Source organism: Agelaius tricolor, unplaced genomic scaffold (genome assembly GCF_023055355.1).
Source record: "Agelaius tricolor isolate 1412-34295 unplaced genomic scaffold, bAgeTri1.0.p SCAF_22, whole genome shotgun sequence".
Classification (NCBI taxonomy): domain Eukaryota; kingdom Metazoa; phylum Chordata; class Aves; order Passeriformes; family Icteridae; genus Agelaius; species Agelaius tricolor.
This window is the reverse complement of record NW_027269282.1, coordinates 7,591,545-7,608,095: the sequence shown is the minus strand read 5'-3', so window position 1 is coordinate 7,608,095 and position 16,551 is coordinate 7,591,545. Positions and strand designations below refer to the sequence as shown.

General features: G+C 41.1%; 1 protein-coding gene across 1 annotated transcript; it reads right to left on the bottom strand.

Moving 5' to 3' along the window:
• Nucleotides 1-1,316: 1,316 nt before the first annotated feature.
• LOC139599061 (pancreatic lipase-related protein 2-like) lies at nt 1,317-11,640 on the bottom strand. The gene is made up of 12 exons (XM_071446024.1): nt 11,601-11,640; nt 10,632-10,786; nt 9,514-9,639; nt 7,895-8,029; nt 6,011-6,119; nt 5,187-5,303; nt 4,989-5,111; nt 3,878-3,996; nt 3,067-3,196; nt 2,763-2,874; nt 2,056-2,223; nt 1,317-1,553 (listed from the first exon to the last, which is right to left on the bottom strand). The coding sequence occupies exons 1-12, from the start codon at nt 11,638-11,640 to the stop codon at nt 1,490-1,492; spliced, it is 1,398 nt and encodes a 465-aa protein (XP_071302125.1). The 3' UTR covers nt 1,317-1,489.
• Between the last annotated feature and the right edge of the window lie 4,911 nt (nt 11,641-16,551).

Below are 16,551 nucleotides of genomic sequence, written 5' to 3'. Positions count from 1 at the left end.
CCTATTCAATACTGTAATAATACAGGTCAGACAGAATAAATGGACAATTCCTTAGGTCAGTTGGATTTCAGCTGCTTGCTTCTGCTTTGGGAAGGCTGGGCAGGGCTGGGATGCAGTCCCTCAGTACCATGCAGGCTGCTCTGTGCCTGGAGAAGATGCTCTGGTCCTTGTGGTCCCACTCTTGGGGGCTTTGGAAAAAGGATGGGTTTTGATTTTAAAAAAAAAGTAATAAATTAAGGCACAGCTATGCTTCTCCAGTCCTGAAGAAGGTGTAGCCTGGAATGGGAAGCAGGAGAGGAGAGGACTGTATTTCTGGTGCTCAGGATGCTGTGGCTCTCTCTTGGGACACTGTGGAGCTTCCCAGCATTGTTCACTTTTCCTTGCCATGTGTCAGATCCCCAGGAGACTTGCAGGACTCAGAACTGCAGGTCTCTCTGGCTGAACCTCAGTCTTGTGTTTAATTATGCTTTTAATTTTTTTACACTTGTGTTTAATCAAAGATACAGCAAGGCTGGGGTTTTTCTTTAAAAAAAAAATCATTCAGAAGTCTATACTCATAAATGTTTTCTCATAGTATTTCTGCCCCTATTTCTTAGAACTTTATCTGCCCAAGTGCTTGTATGCCATTTATCAGACATGGGGGAATGGGAGTAAATAAATTATTAACTCTTTCTTCATTAGCTCAGAGTTTGGGTTTTATACTTGGAAAAATATCCACTGCCTTGGTCTCTTACAGCTGCAGGAGGCTCACTCATGCCATGCTTTGCAGAGCAGGAATGGCCATTTTAAATGTGAAATGGTCAGTCCCAGGTTTTGCAAAGCTGGTTACTCAGAGTTTCTCTTCAGGATTCTCAGTGGGTACTGCAAATGCTTGTGTTTGAAATTAAACAGCACCCAGGAGCTGGGATTCAGTGTTTAGTTCCTTCCCAAGTGTGGAGCACCTGATGTTGCCTTGTCTGCCTCTTCAGGCAGGTGCAGCACAAAGGGCTGTGCTCACCTGCTGCAGGAACCTCCTTGTGCTGCTCCTTGTGCTGCTCCTGCCCCATCCCAGAATATGCTCTGGGGGCAGTGCTCCTGTGGGGGCTGCAAAACCCTCAACAGCAGCACAGGCTGCAGAAAGGAGGTGTTTCAGACCTGCAGGGGTGCTCTGAGGACGTGTGTTGCCTTGAGAGTGTTTGGTAATATCCCAGATTTATCTGCCAGCGTGGTGGAACTCAGCTCTTACCTTGAGGAACAGGCAGAGTGAAGCTGTGCACTGTTTGAAATGGATTTTTAGTATCTGTGATTTCTGGTTGCTCCACAGTTACAAGCAAAATAAACGTGGCTCAAACATGAGAAACATTGATATGTGTGTTTGCAAAGAACTAAAAAAAAACCCAAAGGGAACAACAATTATTTTTTTTTAAGTTGCTTTAATTGTGTTTTGTGCCAAGATCTCCATGCACAAGACCGGGTTTACTCAGCTGCCACGTACAGACCTTGGGGACCTCTAGCAAGGTGTAAGTAACTGAGGCTCTCCATATGCCACAGTTCCATGGCCACAAAGGGTTGACCTGGGAAGGAAAAAGAAAAAAAAAAGCTTGAATCAAGATTTATCTCTTTTTGCCCAATGAAAAATGAAAGGGTGCCAGCTGTCACCTTGAGGGTTGCTAGTCCAACCCATAATCCCACTGAAGGCTTCCTAATAGCCTGCTGCAAAGTTATTAACATCTGCTATGAAGAGTAACAAGGTGAATTTCCTTCTTTTGGGGGCCAGCTGTAAAATTTGAGGTTTAATATGCTTTATCTTGGTTTGTAATTGTTTTGCTGTGGAAAAGCTGAACATTTCAAATTATTCATTGCTGTATTCTTTCCCAGACAGTTATTCCCTGGTGCATAGTCAAACATCTCATTTTTTTTTATTTTTTTCTGTCCAAAGTACAATGCCTTGTATTTTTCCTTATTGAAATTCACATTGTTGATTACAAACCATGTGTCAAATTCAGGAGCATTTCTCCATCTTTTCTCACAGGGCTTTTTCTCTTGCCTTCTGACCTCTAAATGGGATACACTCACCTATGCCCATCTGCTCCATGTATTATATTGACTGTTTCTGCTCCCAGTCTTGCCCAGAGCAGAGAGAATATGGCTTTATTCCAGCGAAATTCAATTTTTGTAGTATTTTTGGGGTTGATTTCAACATCAAGATACTGTGTGTAAACATCATCTTGAGAGAGGTCTCCACTGCACATAGAAGGAAAAATGGTATCACTAAGTTTAAAAATGGTATCACTAAGTTCAGAGATCGCTGAAATAAATCACATGCTCCACATTATTTTCAGGTTTTCCCTTTTTTTACAATAGAAATTTGCATTTTTGGTGTTCTTTGCAAGAGCACAGGGCACTGGACCAGGGCTCTGAATGAGGAGAGGATGAAAAGCAGTACAGGACACTTTAAATGTGCCCGTGGCAGGAGGCCATGGGGAGGTGGCAAGAGTGAGACTGGGGCTGTCCCCAGAGCCCCTGTGTGCTGAGTTTGCAGGGATCACTCACCTGGAGTTCAGAAACACAGAACTCATGGAAATGGAGATGCCTTCCACTTCCTTTTACAACCATCCATCTGCCCTCATGGCTCTTACTTAAGTAACAACTTCTTTCCTATCTGATGTGAAGCAGAATATCTGCAATGCAGGATGAGTCTTAACACTGCTTAAATGTGTGGAAAGTATGTAGATTAATGCTAGCAGCATTGAATACTGCAGAAAAATATTAATCTAGCTTACCTGGCAACTTCATATTCTTTTGAGTTCCCCTGTGTGTCGTAGTAAACCAGGTTGATGTCTCCCCTCGTTTTCTTTACACCAGACAATTTGATAAATACTTTTTGTCTCCAAGCTGCATAAATAAAAACAAAAACAAATCCAGACTATCATTGGTGAGCTTGAATGCTGCATTGCACAAGCCATGTAGCATTTTCTGTCAGGCTATTAGCAGTTATTTATAGAAGCAGCACAGGTGCAGGGCTGTAAATCACATCAAGGCACTTTTCAAACTTGTGAACAACTGCAACAAACCTTCCCCACTTACTAGCAAAAGGCTCATCTGCTGCTGTATTCAAAAAATACTTTTGGTCTACTCTCTTCAATTTTTCTGGGAATCTGTCAGCATAGTGCCCCATCATTGGACATCCCTCCTGTGGACATGGGAAACAGTTTCCCTAGGGAAAATAAGAGCATCAGTTAATGAGGAATGTTATTTTTCATGCTAGCCCTTATGAAATTAAGGCTCCAGATGCTGTTCTGATCTCGCAAAGCTTTGGCAGTACTGTGTGTTTTCATAACTTAACACCAAAACCTGACAAACTTGTTTTAGATAATTGCTCCTGCACCCAAGAGGGTGCAGAATGGGCAGGTTTGGTAATAATGAGCCTGTGTATGGTAATAGCCTGAAACTTGTTAGCTCAAATGTTTTTCAGTTAGATTCTAGTGCAAAATACAGGCCAGTTTTACCCTCCTAGTCAAGGGGGACTTGCCTGCATTCACAAATGGGGGAAAATGGAAGGAGCAACGTTCATAAATGTGTTTAGGTGCTCTAATCAGTGCCCAATGCAAACTAGAGAGTCTGGAGGCTCTAAATGTAGGAATTAGTAGGATACACCTACCTAACTTACATTCCCTTTGCAGAAAGGTTTGGGGTGAGAATTCCACGAGCTTTCATATCTGTCCCCAGTATTTTGGTGACACCATTTATGCTTCAGGATTCCTTTTCCAGGGTGGAATAGTGGAACTGCTGTGTGCTGTGCTCCCTCCTTCCCAGCCACTCCATGGGACCCCAGCCACCAGCATCCAAGTGCTGGCTGCTCCAGAGACCTCAGCCCTTCCTGGGCTGAAATACTTACTTTCTTAAAGGCTTCATAGGAGTCACAGGGATATGCAAGGTACCCAGTGGGGTAGAGGATACTTGCAAAATAAAACTCGTGGCTGCGTGAGTGGTGGCACCCCCCAAAGAGTGTAGCATCTGTTGGAAAAAAAGTTTAAAGTTTACAAGCTTTGATAAAACAACCTCCCCTTATCTTCTGCAAGAGTTGTCCTTGTCTCACCATGGAAACAGCTCAGGCACACAACAGAACAGCAGCATGGGCCTGTAATAATTTCTTTTTTGGTCTGAATTTCTAGTTGTTGCAGGAGAAATTGCTGGTTTTTTGTGTTTTGTCTGGAGAATAGTGTACCATTGCCCTAAGATTTCCAGTGAGGTGCACTGGTTTGCTATGATGTAATAGTCTCCTTTAAGAAGACAGTCATATATACATACATACATATATATACATATATATATATATATATGCACACACATCCATATTTACATATACCTACACAAACATTATATATATGTGTATGTATGTATATATATATATACACATATATATATACATATATATATATATATATATGACATGTCATAGCAAGATACCATTTGTTACACTTTTAAGGGCTTAACAGAACATGGAGAATCCACTAAACTGTCCAAAATCTCTGAAAATAGAGAAGTCTCAGGTTCAGAGGTGAGGCATGTACAGCCCCTGGGAACAATCAGTGCTTTTACCTAATTCATGCCTTAGAGGTGTGAATGCCCTTCACAGCACCTGCAAGAAACCAGAGGTGGTGCTGTCATGCTGCTGATTTGGCCTTTCTCAGCTTGGAAAGCCTCCTGCTGGGGTTGTTGGACCTGCAGACCCCCTGCTTCCTGCCTTTTTGGGGTCTGCATCTGATTTCAAATTACAGAAGCAGAGCTTAGGCATGTATGACACCTCCTTTCCCTGCAGAGTTCTCTGCGGAGCACTGTTCTGTTCCAGCCTTTGTTGGTTCTTACTTCCTTTTAAGTTAGGAGTAAAAAGGCAAAAAGCAATTTTGTTCTCCTGTTTTCTCCCAAACAATGGGCAGTTTTCACCATTCACATTTCAGAACTGAACAAAAAGTAAAACATTAAGTGTGTTGGAATTGCATGTTTACCTGCAATGATGGCTTCAAAATCGCTTTGTTTCATCTCTGGAATCAAATCAGCGCATCCAGGCATCACAGTTCCTCCATTTGGGTAAAAGTCCAGGTGCCCAGTGGTGTTATACATTCCAAACCCTGAGAGATGCATGGGAAGGTGTCAGTGCCTTGGTGCCCATGCCTGCAGGTGCCCCCTGGCACAGGAGCACTCACCTGCTGCAGGGAAGTGAGCAGCATTGCTGTGGATAACATCAACAAAGTTTGCATCTGTAGGATCCAGTCTCACCTCGGGGGGAGTACCTTCAAAATAGGGCCCAGCAGGGTCTAAACCTAAAAAAAACCACCCAAATTTATAGGTTGAGGGAGAGAGAGAAGTGTTGCACACATTAATATATCTTTTGCCAACTTATGAAATCAGATGTTTAGTTTTGCAAAAGGCAAGCCCAATAATGATGTGAACTCCAAGCTATTTGATGTGAATTCCTAGCTATTTTTATAGTGCTGGAATTGCATGTTTACCTGCAATGATGGTTTCAAAATCACTTTGTTGATTAAAAAAAAAAGAAAAAAAGCAAATAGTATGGTTTTGTGAACCTTTCTGAAAACTTATTTCAAGAGAAATAAAATTTTTTCAATAGATTATATAATGGCATATTATATTACTAGGAAGGGGGTATTTATTACCCATGGACTTATCACTGGACTCTAAAGCTGTAAATAGGGAAAACTAAGGGTTTTTGTGGCTTTGTCTTTGTATGGGGCTTGATGCAACCCAGTGAATGATGGTAATTCTACAAACATGTTAGCTATGCTTATCCTTCCACTAAAGAGTACTTCACCTAAACACAGAAAGAAGATGTAATAATTACCCTGTTTCTGAGAAGCATAAATTTGGTCTGCTCTCACCACAGGTATCTCCAGCACTGCCAATAATTAAATTCCAGTCTACAGACCAGTGTGTTCCAAGTTTTTTTTTTTTTTTTCCTTTAAAGACACGCTGCCAGCTCTGCATCTTGGTGAGCAGAGTTATCCATTACCTGTTATCCGTCGGATGCCTCGGATCCTTCTTCCTGCCTCTCCTGCAGTGTGTGCTCCCAGGCTGTGGCCAATTAAATGGATTTCATAAGGGGAGTACCCGAACATTTTCTGACCATTAAAGTGGTGGTGGTGGTGGTAGGAGATAAGAACACAGGCTTTGAATAACAAGCAAAGAGAAGGTCTGACATTATGGGCCTCTGGGAACATCTAGGCCGACTTTCTGCATAGCAAACAGAGGGGGAGTTCCTTGAGTTAATTGCTGTTTGAATTACACTAAGAATTGACAGAAAAATGATCCCATCTGGAATTTTACATGCATAGTGATGAAGGGTTCACTGCTGTAGTGTTGGCATACGCTTGCTGTATTCCATTATCCTGTGTGACAAATTATGGACCATCTTTCCCATTTGGATCAGTGTCTAATGTCATCTTCCATAAAAATGATCTTTCTTTTTTCTTTATTTATTCTACTTTGCAGCCCTTTTTTTAATGACATATCTATTCTCCATGTCTATTTAGAATATGTGATTATATAATGAATAAGATTTTCACTGCCAAGCTCAGGTGGGGTGACATCCATTCTCCTCTTAGCCAGGTGTCAGCTGTACAAGGTCTCAAGATGTTGTACAAGCTGTAAAACATCTCACTGCTGAGATATTATACTTGCATTGAAGGTGGAAGGACATTCATTGAGTTTTGTAGCAACCAAAACCAAAAAAGTTGCTAAATGCTTGAGGTTTTTACATTAAGTTTTGTAATGTGTGTACCAAAATTAAAGCAGATCTGGAGAATGGTCCTGTCTGCCTTTATTGTTAGGTGTCAGATTCCTGTGAGAACATTTTACTGCAGTGCTTCCATTTACAAAGCAGTTGAACCTTTCTGACAATGAAACTCCAGACATTTTTAAATTAGGGAAAAGAAAAGGAAGTCTAAGCATCATTTATGCATTTTTGTAAGGGAAGAAAGGGTGCCCTAGACTGCACATGATGCAGAAACATGTAAACACAGTAAATAAGGAACTGAACACATCTTCAAATGACCTGATATTTAGACATAGATGAGAAAGATCCAGAAGCCAAATGTGTGAGGCTACACATGATTTTCCTGGGAAAGAACAGTAGATTTTGGTAAAGTGTTCTTTGAGCCTCAGGTTCTTGCAAGGTTGGCACTTTGCCTCACGGGCTCTGAACTTCCTCTTGCTGCACACTTTAAGATGAACAACTCCTGGCCAGGGTCAAGTCCAGTGCCAGGCAAGATTCTGATTTTCAGCTGCTCCAAGTACCCCACAGTCTTTCTGAAATCAGTGGGAAATGCTGCTGCACAAACCTTGCAAGTGAGCAGTTCTGCACTCTGTGTGCAAAAGTGAACACCTGCCTTTGGGAACTCACAGGGCTCACAGCCAGGAGGCAGCTGCACAGTTTATGGTGCCTGCAGACAGCAAACATGGAATTATTAAGTAAGGCAGCCTGTTTTGGTGGTGCTAAGCTGAGATATTAATGCACTTCTGGCACAGGTATATAATGCTGGGAAACAGGTTAGCACTGAACTCGCCTCATTTCCGCGGAATGCTGGCTTGCCCGTAACATCATATGGAGATGTTGCCACCTACTGTCTCTAATTAATAGGCACATCTCCTCGGTCTCAGCTTCATCTGAGTCCTTTGAGGCTGTGAGGAGTCCTCACAGGGCTGATAATTAGTATAATTATCTGGATCTCAGCTGTACAGCCCTGCCTGACCGTACTGGCCAAGGTGCAAACCCCGGGCAGCGGTGCCACAGCCCCAGCACTGCACTGAGAAATGGCAGGAGCTGAAGCAGGGAATGGCAGCAGGGTCCTTTACCTGCAGAGCTGTTATGAAATAATAAAGGTGAAGGGTCCTTTACCTGCAGAGCTGTTATGAAATAAGCAACCTCAGCCCCCAGCACACGGATGTTGTTCACTGCACTGACGTAGGTGCCTTTTGCTCCCTCTTTCCAATCCACAGCAATGCAGTTGATGTTTTCCACCTCCAGTAACAGCTGACGTGGGAACGCACAAAGCAAAGTATTCAAAGAAACAAAATAGCAATCAGAGATTCAACTTCAACTGGACTAAGGATTAAAATGTAACATAAGTTTCTCATTCTTTACTAAAAGGGACTCTTCACTGTAGCCTGTACCACACTGAAACAGATCTTACAAGACACAATGCAACAAGCCATTCCTCAAAAAATATCAATTATGAAAAGTGTAATAAAAATATTTTACTTTATAAACAATTTCTATATTTGAAATGCTTCTGAAATGCCATACAGCTGCACAGTAGATTCTATGTACAGTATTGTGGCTTTCTCTGAGGGACATTGGTAGTTTAACTAAATTGTATAAGAAGTATACTGTTTTATTTACCAACTGGGATTAAAACTGTCAAAGTCATGTCAGACTCAAAAGAATTTGGAGGAGAGAAGAAAGATTCTATTTCATCAAAGCAAGCATTGGTCAATTTGGTACTGGGCACAGTCCTGCAGAGATAGTGATTTTTCCAGTGGAAGAATCATGTTAGTCTGCAGTTACAGTTTTCTGTGAATAAGGTTCACTTAGGGTTTGAGATAGAACAAGGAGTGGTAACAAAAATCAATCCATGAAAACCAGCCAAAGGTGAATGGCAAGGAAAACAGAAGTGAAACTGTAATGGATCCTGGACTCATTCCTCTCCTGTGGGGACCATAAGTTTGTAGTGTAGAGAGCCAGAAAGAATTGCTGTTTCTTTTCAATTGGAAAAAAAAGAGAAAAAGGAAATTTAGTACTTCAGATTAAAAGTGTTCATAGATTTGTGAACAGAAGTAGTGCTGTCAATTTGTGACTTAAAATCCAGTGGTGTCTTTTCCCAGCTTGGCCTTTTCCCTGCCAGCACAGAAGCAGCAGCAGGTAGAGCAGATCTTGCTTGTCTGCCAGAGCCAAGGTACACTGCTGGTTTTGTGGGAGCTTCCACATTTCATATTTGAAATGTTTTTTCCATCGGACTCTGTAACCAAACAAAAAGCAAAAATTTTGGTGGTATTCTTACGTTTGTTTGTTTGGGTTTTGTTGTTGTTTGTGTTGGTTTTGTTTTTCTCTAAGAACAAATAGTGGTGAGCCAGGGTTGTATTTATAGACTGAAACTTGAGCTTTACAGTCAGGAGGGCCCTTGGACTGAGGGAAGTTTCTGCTCCTGGGAGCAGCTGTGGTTTGGTGTCTAACCCCATGTCTGCACATGGGTGAGAGGCTGGGGACAGCTCTGCTCAGATATTGCCTTGATCTGATCTGCAGGGTTTGCAAATGGGAACTCTAGAGAAAAACTGCGCCACAGAGGACCAAGGGACCTTGATATGCTGCACCTTCCTGAGTAGGAACACTGGTGTGTGTGAAATTTAATTCTTGGCTTGTATCTTCTACTGCCTAAAGAACTGTAAAATGCATGGTGGGCATTAATGCCTAAAGGATACCAAGAGAGATGATGGGAACCAGAGGATACTGTCTCATACCAAGCACATTTCTACCACCCAGCCTGTTTTTCCAGTGCTGCCAAATCCATGAATGATGAAGGAGGTTTTCCTATGTGAGGAAAAATGTGACTTCTGGATGGTCGAGGAGTTTATCGCTGAGATCACCTATAGGTTAAAAAAAAAAAAAAGGGTTTTATCTGTTCCTACTTTCAAACATTAAAAAAAGTCAGCTAGGTCATAGCCTCAGGACTAAGGGACTCTACTTTGACAGGACAAAGTCTGTGGTTTTTGGAACTCAGGGATCAAAAATCTCGTCTTTCTCACTTCCACTATGGTTTCCACAGAAACTGAGCTCTTGTGGTTTTTGCTGCTCCCATCACTCTGCATGAAGGACACTCTTTTGCAGGATGTGAAGCAACCTAAAAGTGCCACATGGCCACAGGGTGTCTCTTGGCCTGAGGTGGTGAGTTTCTGCAGGGAGCAGCCCACCAGCTCCACAATTCCTGCTCCAGCTTGTCCTTTGCTGCCCTGACCTTTGGCTTCAGTGCTGCTCTGTTTCCAAGCTGCAGCCTGTTTTCCTCATTAGCCACTCCAGAAAAGCTGGAAGAGATTCATGCAAGCAGCAGGGGTGGGGCTGATCTTCACACACTGCTGCAAGCTACTTAATTATCTATTTTTTCTTGAGAATGTTATCTGTCTGTATTGTTTTCAGACAAATACAGGGGCTGTGATGTGAGCTCGGGGAGTTTGGGTGTGGAAGGGCTGTGTCCTAGATCATAGATATGCTAAAGTTTAATGGGAAGTAGTGGAAGCTGTATTTTGATTTATTTTATCTGCACCAGAAGTGCTGAGCAACCTGCTGCTGAGTGTATCCCATGAGCTCCAACCTTCCTCAGAGACTTAAATACATGCAAAAGGTAGTCTCCCATAACCTATACCCTAAATTTCAGGAAAATATCAGGAAATTTCTTGTGCCCTACAGTTCATTCATAACATTTTTTTTTTTTGTGTTTTACCCCAAAGTATATTCATTAGTGTACCTTCAAACTAACTTCTGATTCGACTTGTTTGCCTATGGTGACTGACACAGACTTTGTAACAAGTTAAACAAACATTTTTAGGTTCAGTCAGCTTTTGATGTCAAAAATAAATGTCACCTGTGAGTTGTTTCCTGTTTCTCTGGTGTAGAGAGAGAAGCTGATGTTCATCTCTTCTGGGGGATCAGGCAAACCTGTCAGAAGCCTCCCTGGTACCCCAGACCAGGGTGGGTCATCTGTAAAACAGCCAAGCCTGGGGTAGCAAACTTCTTTACCTGGAGCAGAAGAAACAACTTGTTTATAGGAATGACTCTCTTCTTGATGATGTATTTGAGATTAAGCAGTTTGAAGAGCAAAAAACTAAGGATTTAAATTTATGATTGATTTTAAAATTAATTTTTTAAAAGTCATTTATATGTCCTTTGTGTGTATTGCCTCAAGTAGGAACACAAGCAGAGCTAAATAAACCAAGTAAAGGAGGATAAACCAAGTAAAGGCCCACACAGTGTTTTGACACCACTTTCTAGGCTTGTAAGGGATTTGTTCAGTTCCTTTTTCAAAACAGCCTAGTAAGAAATGCTTGCTAGAGTTTCTCCTGCATACCTTCTACTCCAAAGCATTGTGTCCCTGTCATGGGAATGAAGGTAACCTTGTACAAAGATTGATGTGAATATTTCCTTCAATATAGCAGTTTTTTTCTAGATCAAGTGGGTCTCGTGCTCACTTACACTCAACTTTTATGTTTTAGCATTGGTGTGCTGAGCACCCTGCTGCTGGTCAGTTCTTTGTATAGAGCAGCAATATAAAAACAGATCTTGCATTGCCTTGATAGAAATAGGACACACAGCTCTGAATTTCTCTGTGGATTTTCAGCACAGAGTTATGTCTCTTGCAGTCTTAAAAATAAATTTTAAACATAGCAGAGCCTTTTAGCATTAGTTCCATGCACTGTAACAGACATTGCCCTACCATGACCCACAAATCATACTACAATTTCAATGTAAAGGAAAATAACAGTTATCATCTGCTATGTACCACTTCATCTGAATTCACTTTATAGTGGCAGTATTTAAAGATACAATTTCTCACCTGCTACTGTGCCAAGGAGATAAAGTGCAACAATCCACATTCCAACAACCTAAAGCAAATTGAATACATGGGTTAAGCAGCTTGTTTTGAGTGTTTTGTCCTTTAAAAAAGAGTATAATACAAAGAGAAATGCAAAGACCTTCACCTGAAGAGGAATAACCTCACGCATTGGTCTGTGCACATCAGCCAGAAGGAGGCCTGGGCGTCCTGGCAGACACCAACTGACCGTGAAACAATGTGCCCCACACATCCTGGGCTGCCTGAGGGGCAGTGTTCCCAGCAGGATGAGGGAAGGGATGTGGATGCCATGGGACAGAGACAGTGAAACAGCAAGTGTTTCTCACAGCGGCTTGTGAAAATTTTTAGAGTTGTAAGGATGTGATAACTTGTTAAGTATAAACAATGTGCAAGTGGTTTTTCTACCTTGTCTGTCTATTCTTCTCAAGGACAGTGTGTGAAGAAGGTGTTTTTGTTAGTTAGCCAATCAAATTGAATCTATCATATCACTCTATAAAAACCACGCAGTTCTCTTTAATAAACCTTCTTTACTCTTTCTACAATAGTGCCTCCCACCTGTTCCTGTGTCATTCTCAGCACAGGAGTAACAGAGGGATCCTTCCCCACCACTCAGATTTGCTGCTCACTGCATTTCTTGCACAGACAATACTGCATGCTGGCTGCTGCTGGAGTCAATCAGATCACAGCTTCCTGATCTTTTTTCCAGCTGTGGTGGGAGAGGTGAGAGGTGGGGTACAACGAGCACAATGGTGCAAATAACTTGGTGAGGTCTGCACTCTTGGAAGCTTAGGCTCCACACTGCAAGAAAAACTCTGATCAGATTCCATTCCTCTACACTTTCCTTACTGGGCTTTTCCGTGGCAGAACTTCCATTAATTTCACCTCCTCCCCTCTTGTTTGCCTCAGTCACTGTTCTCAATTTCCTTTTAGGTTCCTATGGCACCCACATCCCATTTCCAACATACTGCTTTACTTTTAAACCAAAAAGTTGTCACCCCTAGCCACTGGGATAGCTCATTAGAAATATTAAGAAAAAGTGGTAAATTCAGTAGTTATAATCTCACTATGTGCATAGCACTCTCCCAGGGATGTTTTTACAGATGTGAGAAAGCCAGAAACACAACACCCCAGAGGTCCCTGACACTACAAAATGCTTTCAGAAACAAAGAAGAAACAATTGGTAATTTCACAGGATTTGTCCTTGAAGCCTGTGTGACACGTGTCAACAGGAGGAAGGTGTGATCCACCTCTGTGCTTGTTTTTGATGGAAGTGGGATTACCTGGCTGTAATAACATGGTTTGCTAACAAAGCCAAACAGGATAGGTCAGAGCACTCTCTAATAAACTCTGAAGTCCCTGTTTGGTAAGAGCTTGTTTTGTTTGTGTGTTAGGGCAGAGGAGTGAGGATGAATATCTCAGCAGTGAGCAGGAGCTGCAAAGTGCAGAGCTGAGAGGAATCATGAAATTTCCTCAGAAATACAGTTCTGATCCTAAACCTCATGTATTGATGTAGTTACCAGAGAGGAGAGTGGAAAGCAGAGAGGAAGTCTGGCAGTAAAATAGGAGGGAAAAGGATCAGGAGCTATTCTAAGCAGCTGGTGAAGGGCAGGAACAGAGAGGTCCCAGCTGTTAGCCAAAAGGAGCAGCTCCATGCAGCTGCAATGTCTGTCACAGTGCCCATCATCCTGATGAGAACCTGATGACAGGGCAGGAAAATCACAGCTGATGTGGCTCATCAAATGAACTGGAGAGTTCCACAGGATATCTTAATATTAATGGGCAGCCCTCCCACCCAGGAGATGGACAGTCCCTGTCAGGAACACTACAGCAGGAAGGAGAGTAGAATTTCTTTGCAGACCCAAAATCTGAAAGGCAAGTGATTTAATGAGATGTGGGAGGTCATTGCAAAATAAAAGTGGTCAGTAATTTCCTTCAAAGGATCTTCCTTTGAAGACAGAAAATAGAAATGAACATGTGGCCAGGGAAATAAAAGGAGTAGCAGAAATTTTATCAATTATGGGATGTTGATACATTCTGTAATTAAGAGAGTTGTAGTTTGGGTAGAATACAATTCTTTTAGTGGGAAGCCTTTCTGTATCAGTCCATGTTAATGACGAAAAGATTGCAAAGAGGTTAAAAAACTATGCAAAAAGAGTTCAGGCAGCATGCAATTTGAAAATTCTTCCACTGGGCACTTGGGAGGCGTAGTGCTGAACAAGAGGAACTGGAAGGACTTGTTTGTGAATGAGAGCTCAGCCTACCCAGGGCTGCTGGCAGGAGGCTGCTCTGTGCTGAGCTCAGGCAGCACCTCAATGCACAGAACACATGCAAAACCTGCACTAAAGATTCTTAAATTGATGTTCAGCCTAGAAAAAAAAAAAAGTGCAAATATTCCTAGCCTGCCATCCTATTGTATAAAAGCTGCACTGGAGCAGTGGTGGCTCCTCAGAACAGGACATCAAGTCACCTTCAGGACACTGTTGCTCAATCAGTGACTCATGGGCCACAGCAGGGGCTGGGGAGATATGAGAAAGTCTGCATAATGAGTGTCTGCAGTGCATTTCTAAGTCCCACACATGTACCCACACACCTTTCTGAGGACATGCACACAAGCAGGCACACACAGCCTTAATGAGAAGCAAGGCCAAATCTCAGGAGTTCTCTTTATCAGCATTTTAACCCAATGATTTCACTGCCATACACAGATTTTTTTTTAACATTTTAAACAACATTTGTTATGTATTGAATTGCTAAGAATTTTACTCACCATTCTCTTATAACACTCTTTTTCTGGTGGGCAGTACCAGGATACAAAAATGGCTGCTGTTTTCTTTAATGGAAATTGGAGAGATCTATGCTGAAAAAAGAAAGCAATAGAAAATAAATTAAAAACCTATGGGTAACTTGGTAAAGTGGAAGAAATTAGAAGAAAACAGGGGGGAAAAAATTAGTAATATTGGTAGCTGGGAATTAATGGCTAAAAGATACACAGATTTCATAGGGAAAATAACAACGTCAACATGTATAATTTATGGGCATTGGAATTAAGGAAAAATATTTGATGCATGAAAGAATTAAGAAGATACATTTTTTTTTTGTCTATCTTTACCAAAACCAGGTGAAATTCACAGCAGGGAAAAAAAGAATTCACAGTGATTCTCTGTTCAGACAATTGTTTTAGATCTGATGTAGAGCTGTTGGAGCTGGAAATTCAAAAATCACTGGACTTCAGTAACTCATAGCTGAGATTCTTTAAAAAAAAGAAACTATCAAAAAAACTATTGGTATTTTTTTAGAAAAGTTATTGATCTGTAGGAAAAGTCCAGATATATATTTTGAAGGAAATTAATATGATATTAGGTAAAAAATTAGGATGAATGACCTGAGGAATTTCAGACCTGTGGAACTTCAGTCCAACATCAACCTGAGGAAGAGTAAAGAAATTCTCCACAGGAGAGTTTCTCCAGTCATTCATGAAAGAAAAATTGTGAAGATTAAGCTGTATAATTGAATTCACTTCAATGACATGACAAACGAACTGACAGCCTTAGAAGATCAACATTTTAAGCCACATGATACTTGGATTTTAGGAAGATCTCTGCCACTTGATATTTTGATTAAGAAAGTAAAATTATAAACATGCAATACTACAACAGTTAAGTAGATTAAAATTAAACGCATGGATTAAGTAGATTAAAAATTGAGTAATTATCGCATTTCAGGCTTTAGTTGGAAGAACTAGAAGGCAGCTCCTGGGTTTACAAATACAGTTCTTGCTGCTGTGAACCATCATGTCATATACCATATAATGTCATATATGATATCATTATCAGATCATATCTCAGAGCTTACCACCATCAAGGTGTGATTCTGGTTTTTTAGCTTTTTAGCTTCAGGGGTTTCTTTACTCACTGCTCATGCTGGGCCATCACTGACAAAGCTTTTAGAGGAATCAGTTTCTGGCATTACACTGAATGCCAGCTTTCAGCACTGATATTCACTGGACACGAGCTCAGACTGGAAAAATGCTGACATCTAGGCTAAAGTGTAGTAAAAATGTACAGGTTTTGGATGGAGGATTGTTTTAGGTGTTTGGGGATTAAATTAAATGCTGTCACGCTGCATATCATGTTTGCAGATCTGAGGTGAACATTTGAGGAAGCTGTAACTGCAAAGACCTTTAAAGTCTTGCTAATGTATTAGTAGTGACTTTTGAAGTGCCAAGGAACTTGTTACTCTTTGTTTCCACACATAAAATTGGGAGAATACTGCTTTCCAGCTTTCAGGTCTGCTTTATCCCCTTCAATACTGAAGTTTAAGTTCTCTACCTCCTTTCAGGTCCTTTTGATATGTGATTTCTTTTTTCTCAATTTTTTTCTTGCCTTACCACTGCAACCATGCTTCCTATATTCCCTGCACTGGCATTGTCCTTAAACAGAGGATATTTTTGCAGTTCTGTCTTTCCATTGTTTTATTTAAGTATTTTTTATTTTTCAGCAGCTTGGCTCAGTGTTCAGTTAAAATTGTAAATCAATACAAAGGAGGAGAACCCACCCAGAGTTTAACATATATGCTTTGGATATAGGAGTTGTAGGTTAAATTCCTTGTTCTCCCAGCAAATACTGGCATGGCTTTGAATGTGAGGCATTTAGAGAACTACTTCCACACCCAAGTATTGAACATTACTTTAAATGGTAAAAGAAAGAAAATGAAAAAAAATTACAATAGTATCTTTAGGCATCATAATGGTTATCATGTACATATTTATCCTTTATTACATATGTGAATACCTGAAAGTACAATATGATTTTTAGTTGTTTATTTGAATGTAATTTTGTTGTTCAGCCCACTCTATACAAGCACAGAAGGAATACAATTTTTCCTAGGCACAGCCCACAGTCAGTGGCTCAGGCACACTGCTTGAGCAGACTAT

What these genes read in the sequence shown, in the direction of transcription:
- LOC139599061 (XM_071446024.1), bottom strand. Translation starts at nt 11,640, where the DNA reads ATGTGGATTGTTGCACTTTATCTCCTTGGCACAGTAGCAG. An exon ending in AGCAGATGAGCCTTTTGCTA is followed by an intron (nt 2,875 to 3,066) that starts GTAAGTGGGGAA and finishes TTATTTATGCAG; the next exon opens with CTTGGAGACAAAAAGTATTT. An exon ending in CATGGAGCAGATGGGCATAG is followed by an intron (nt 1,554 to 2,055) that starts GTGAGTGTATCC and finishes TTTCCTTCCCAG; the next exon opens with GTCAACCCTTTGTGGCCATG.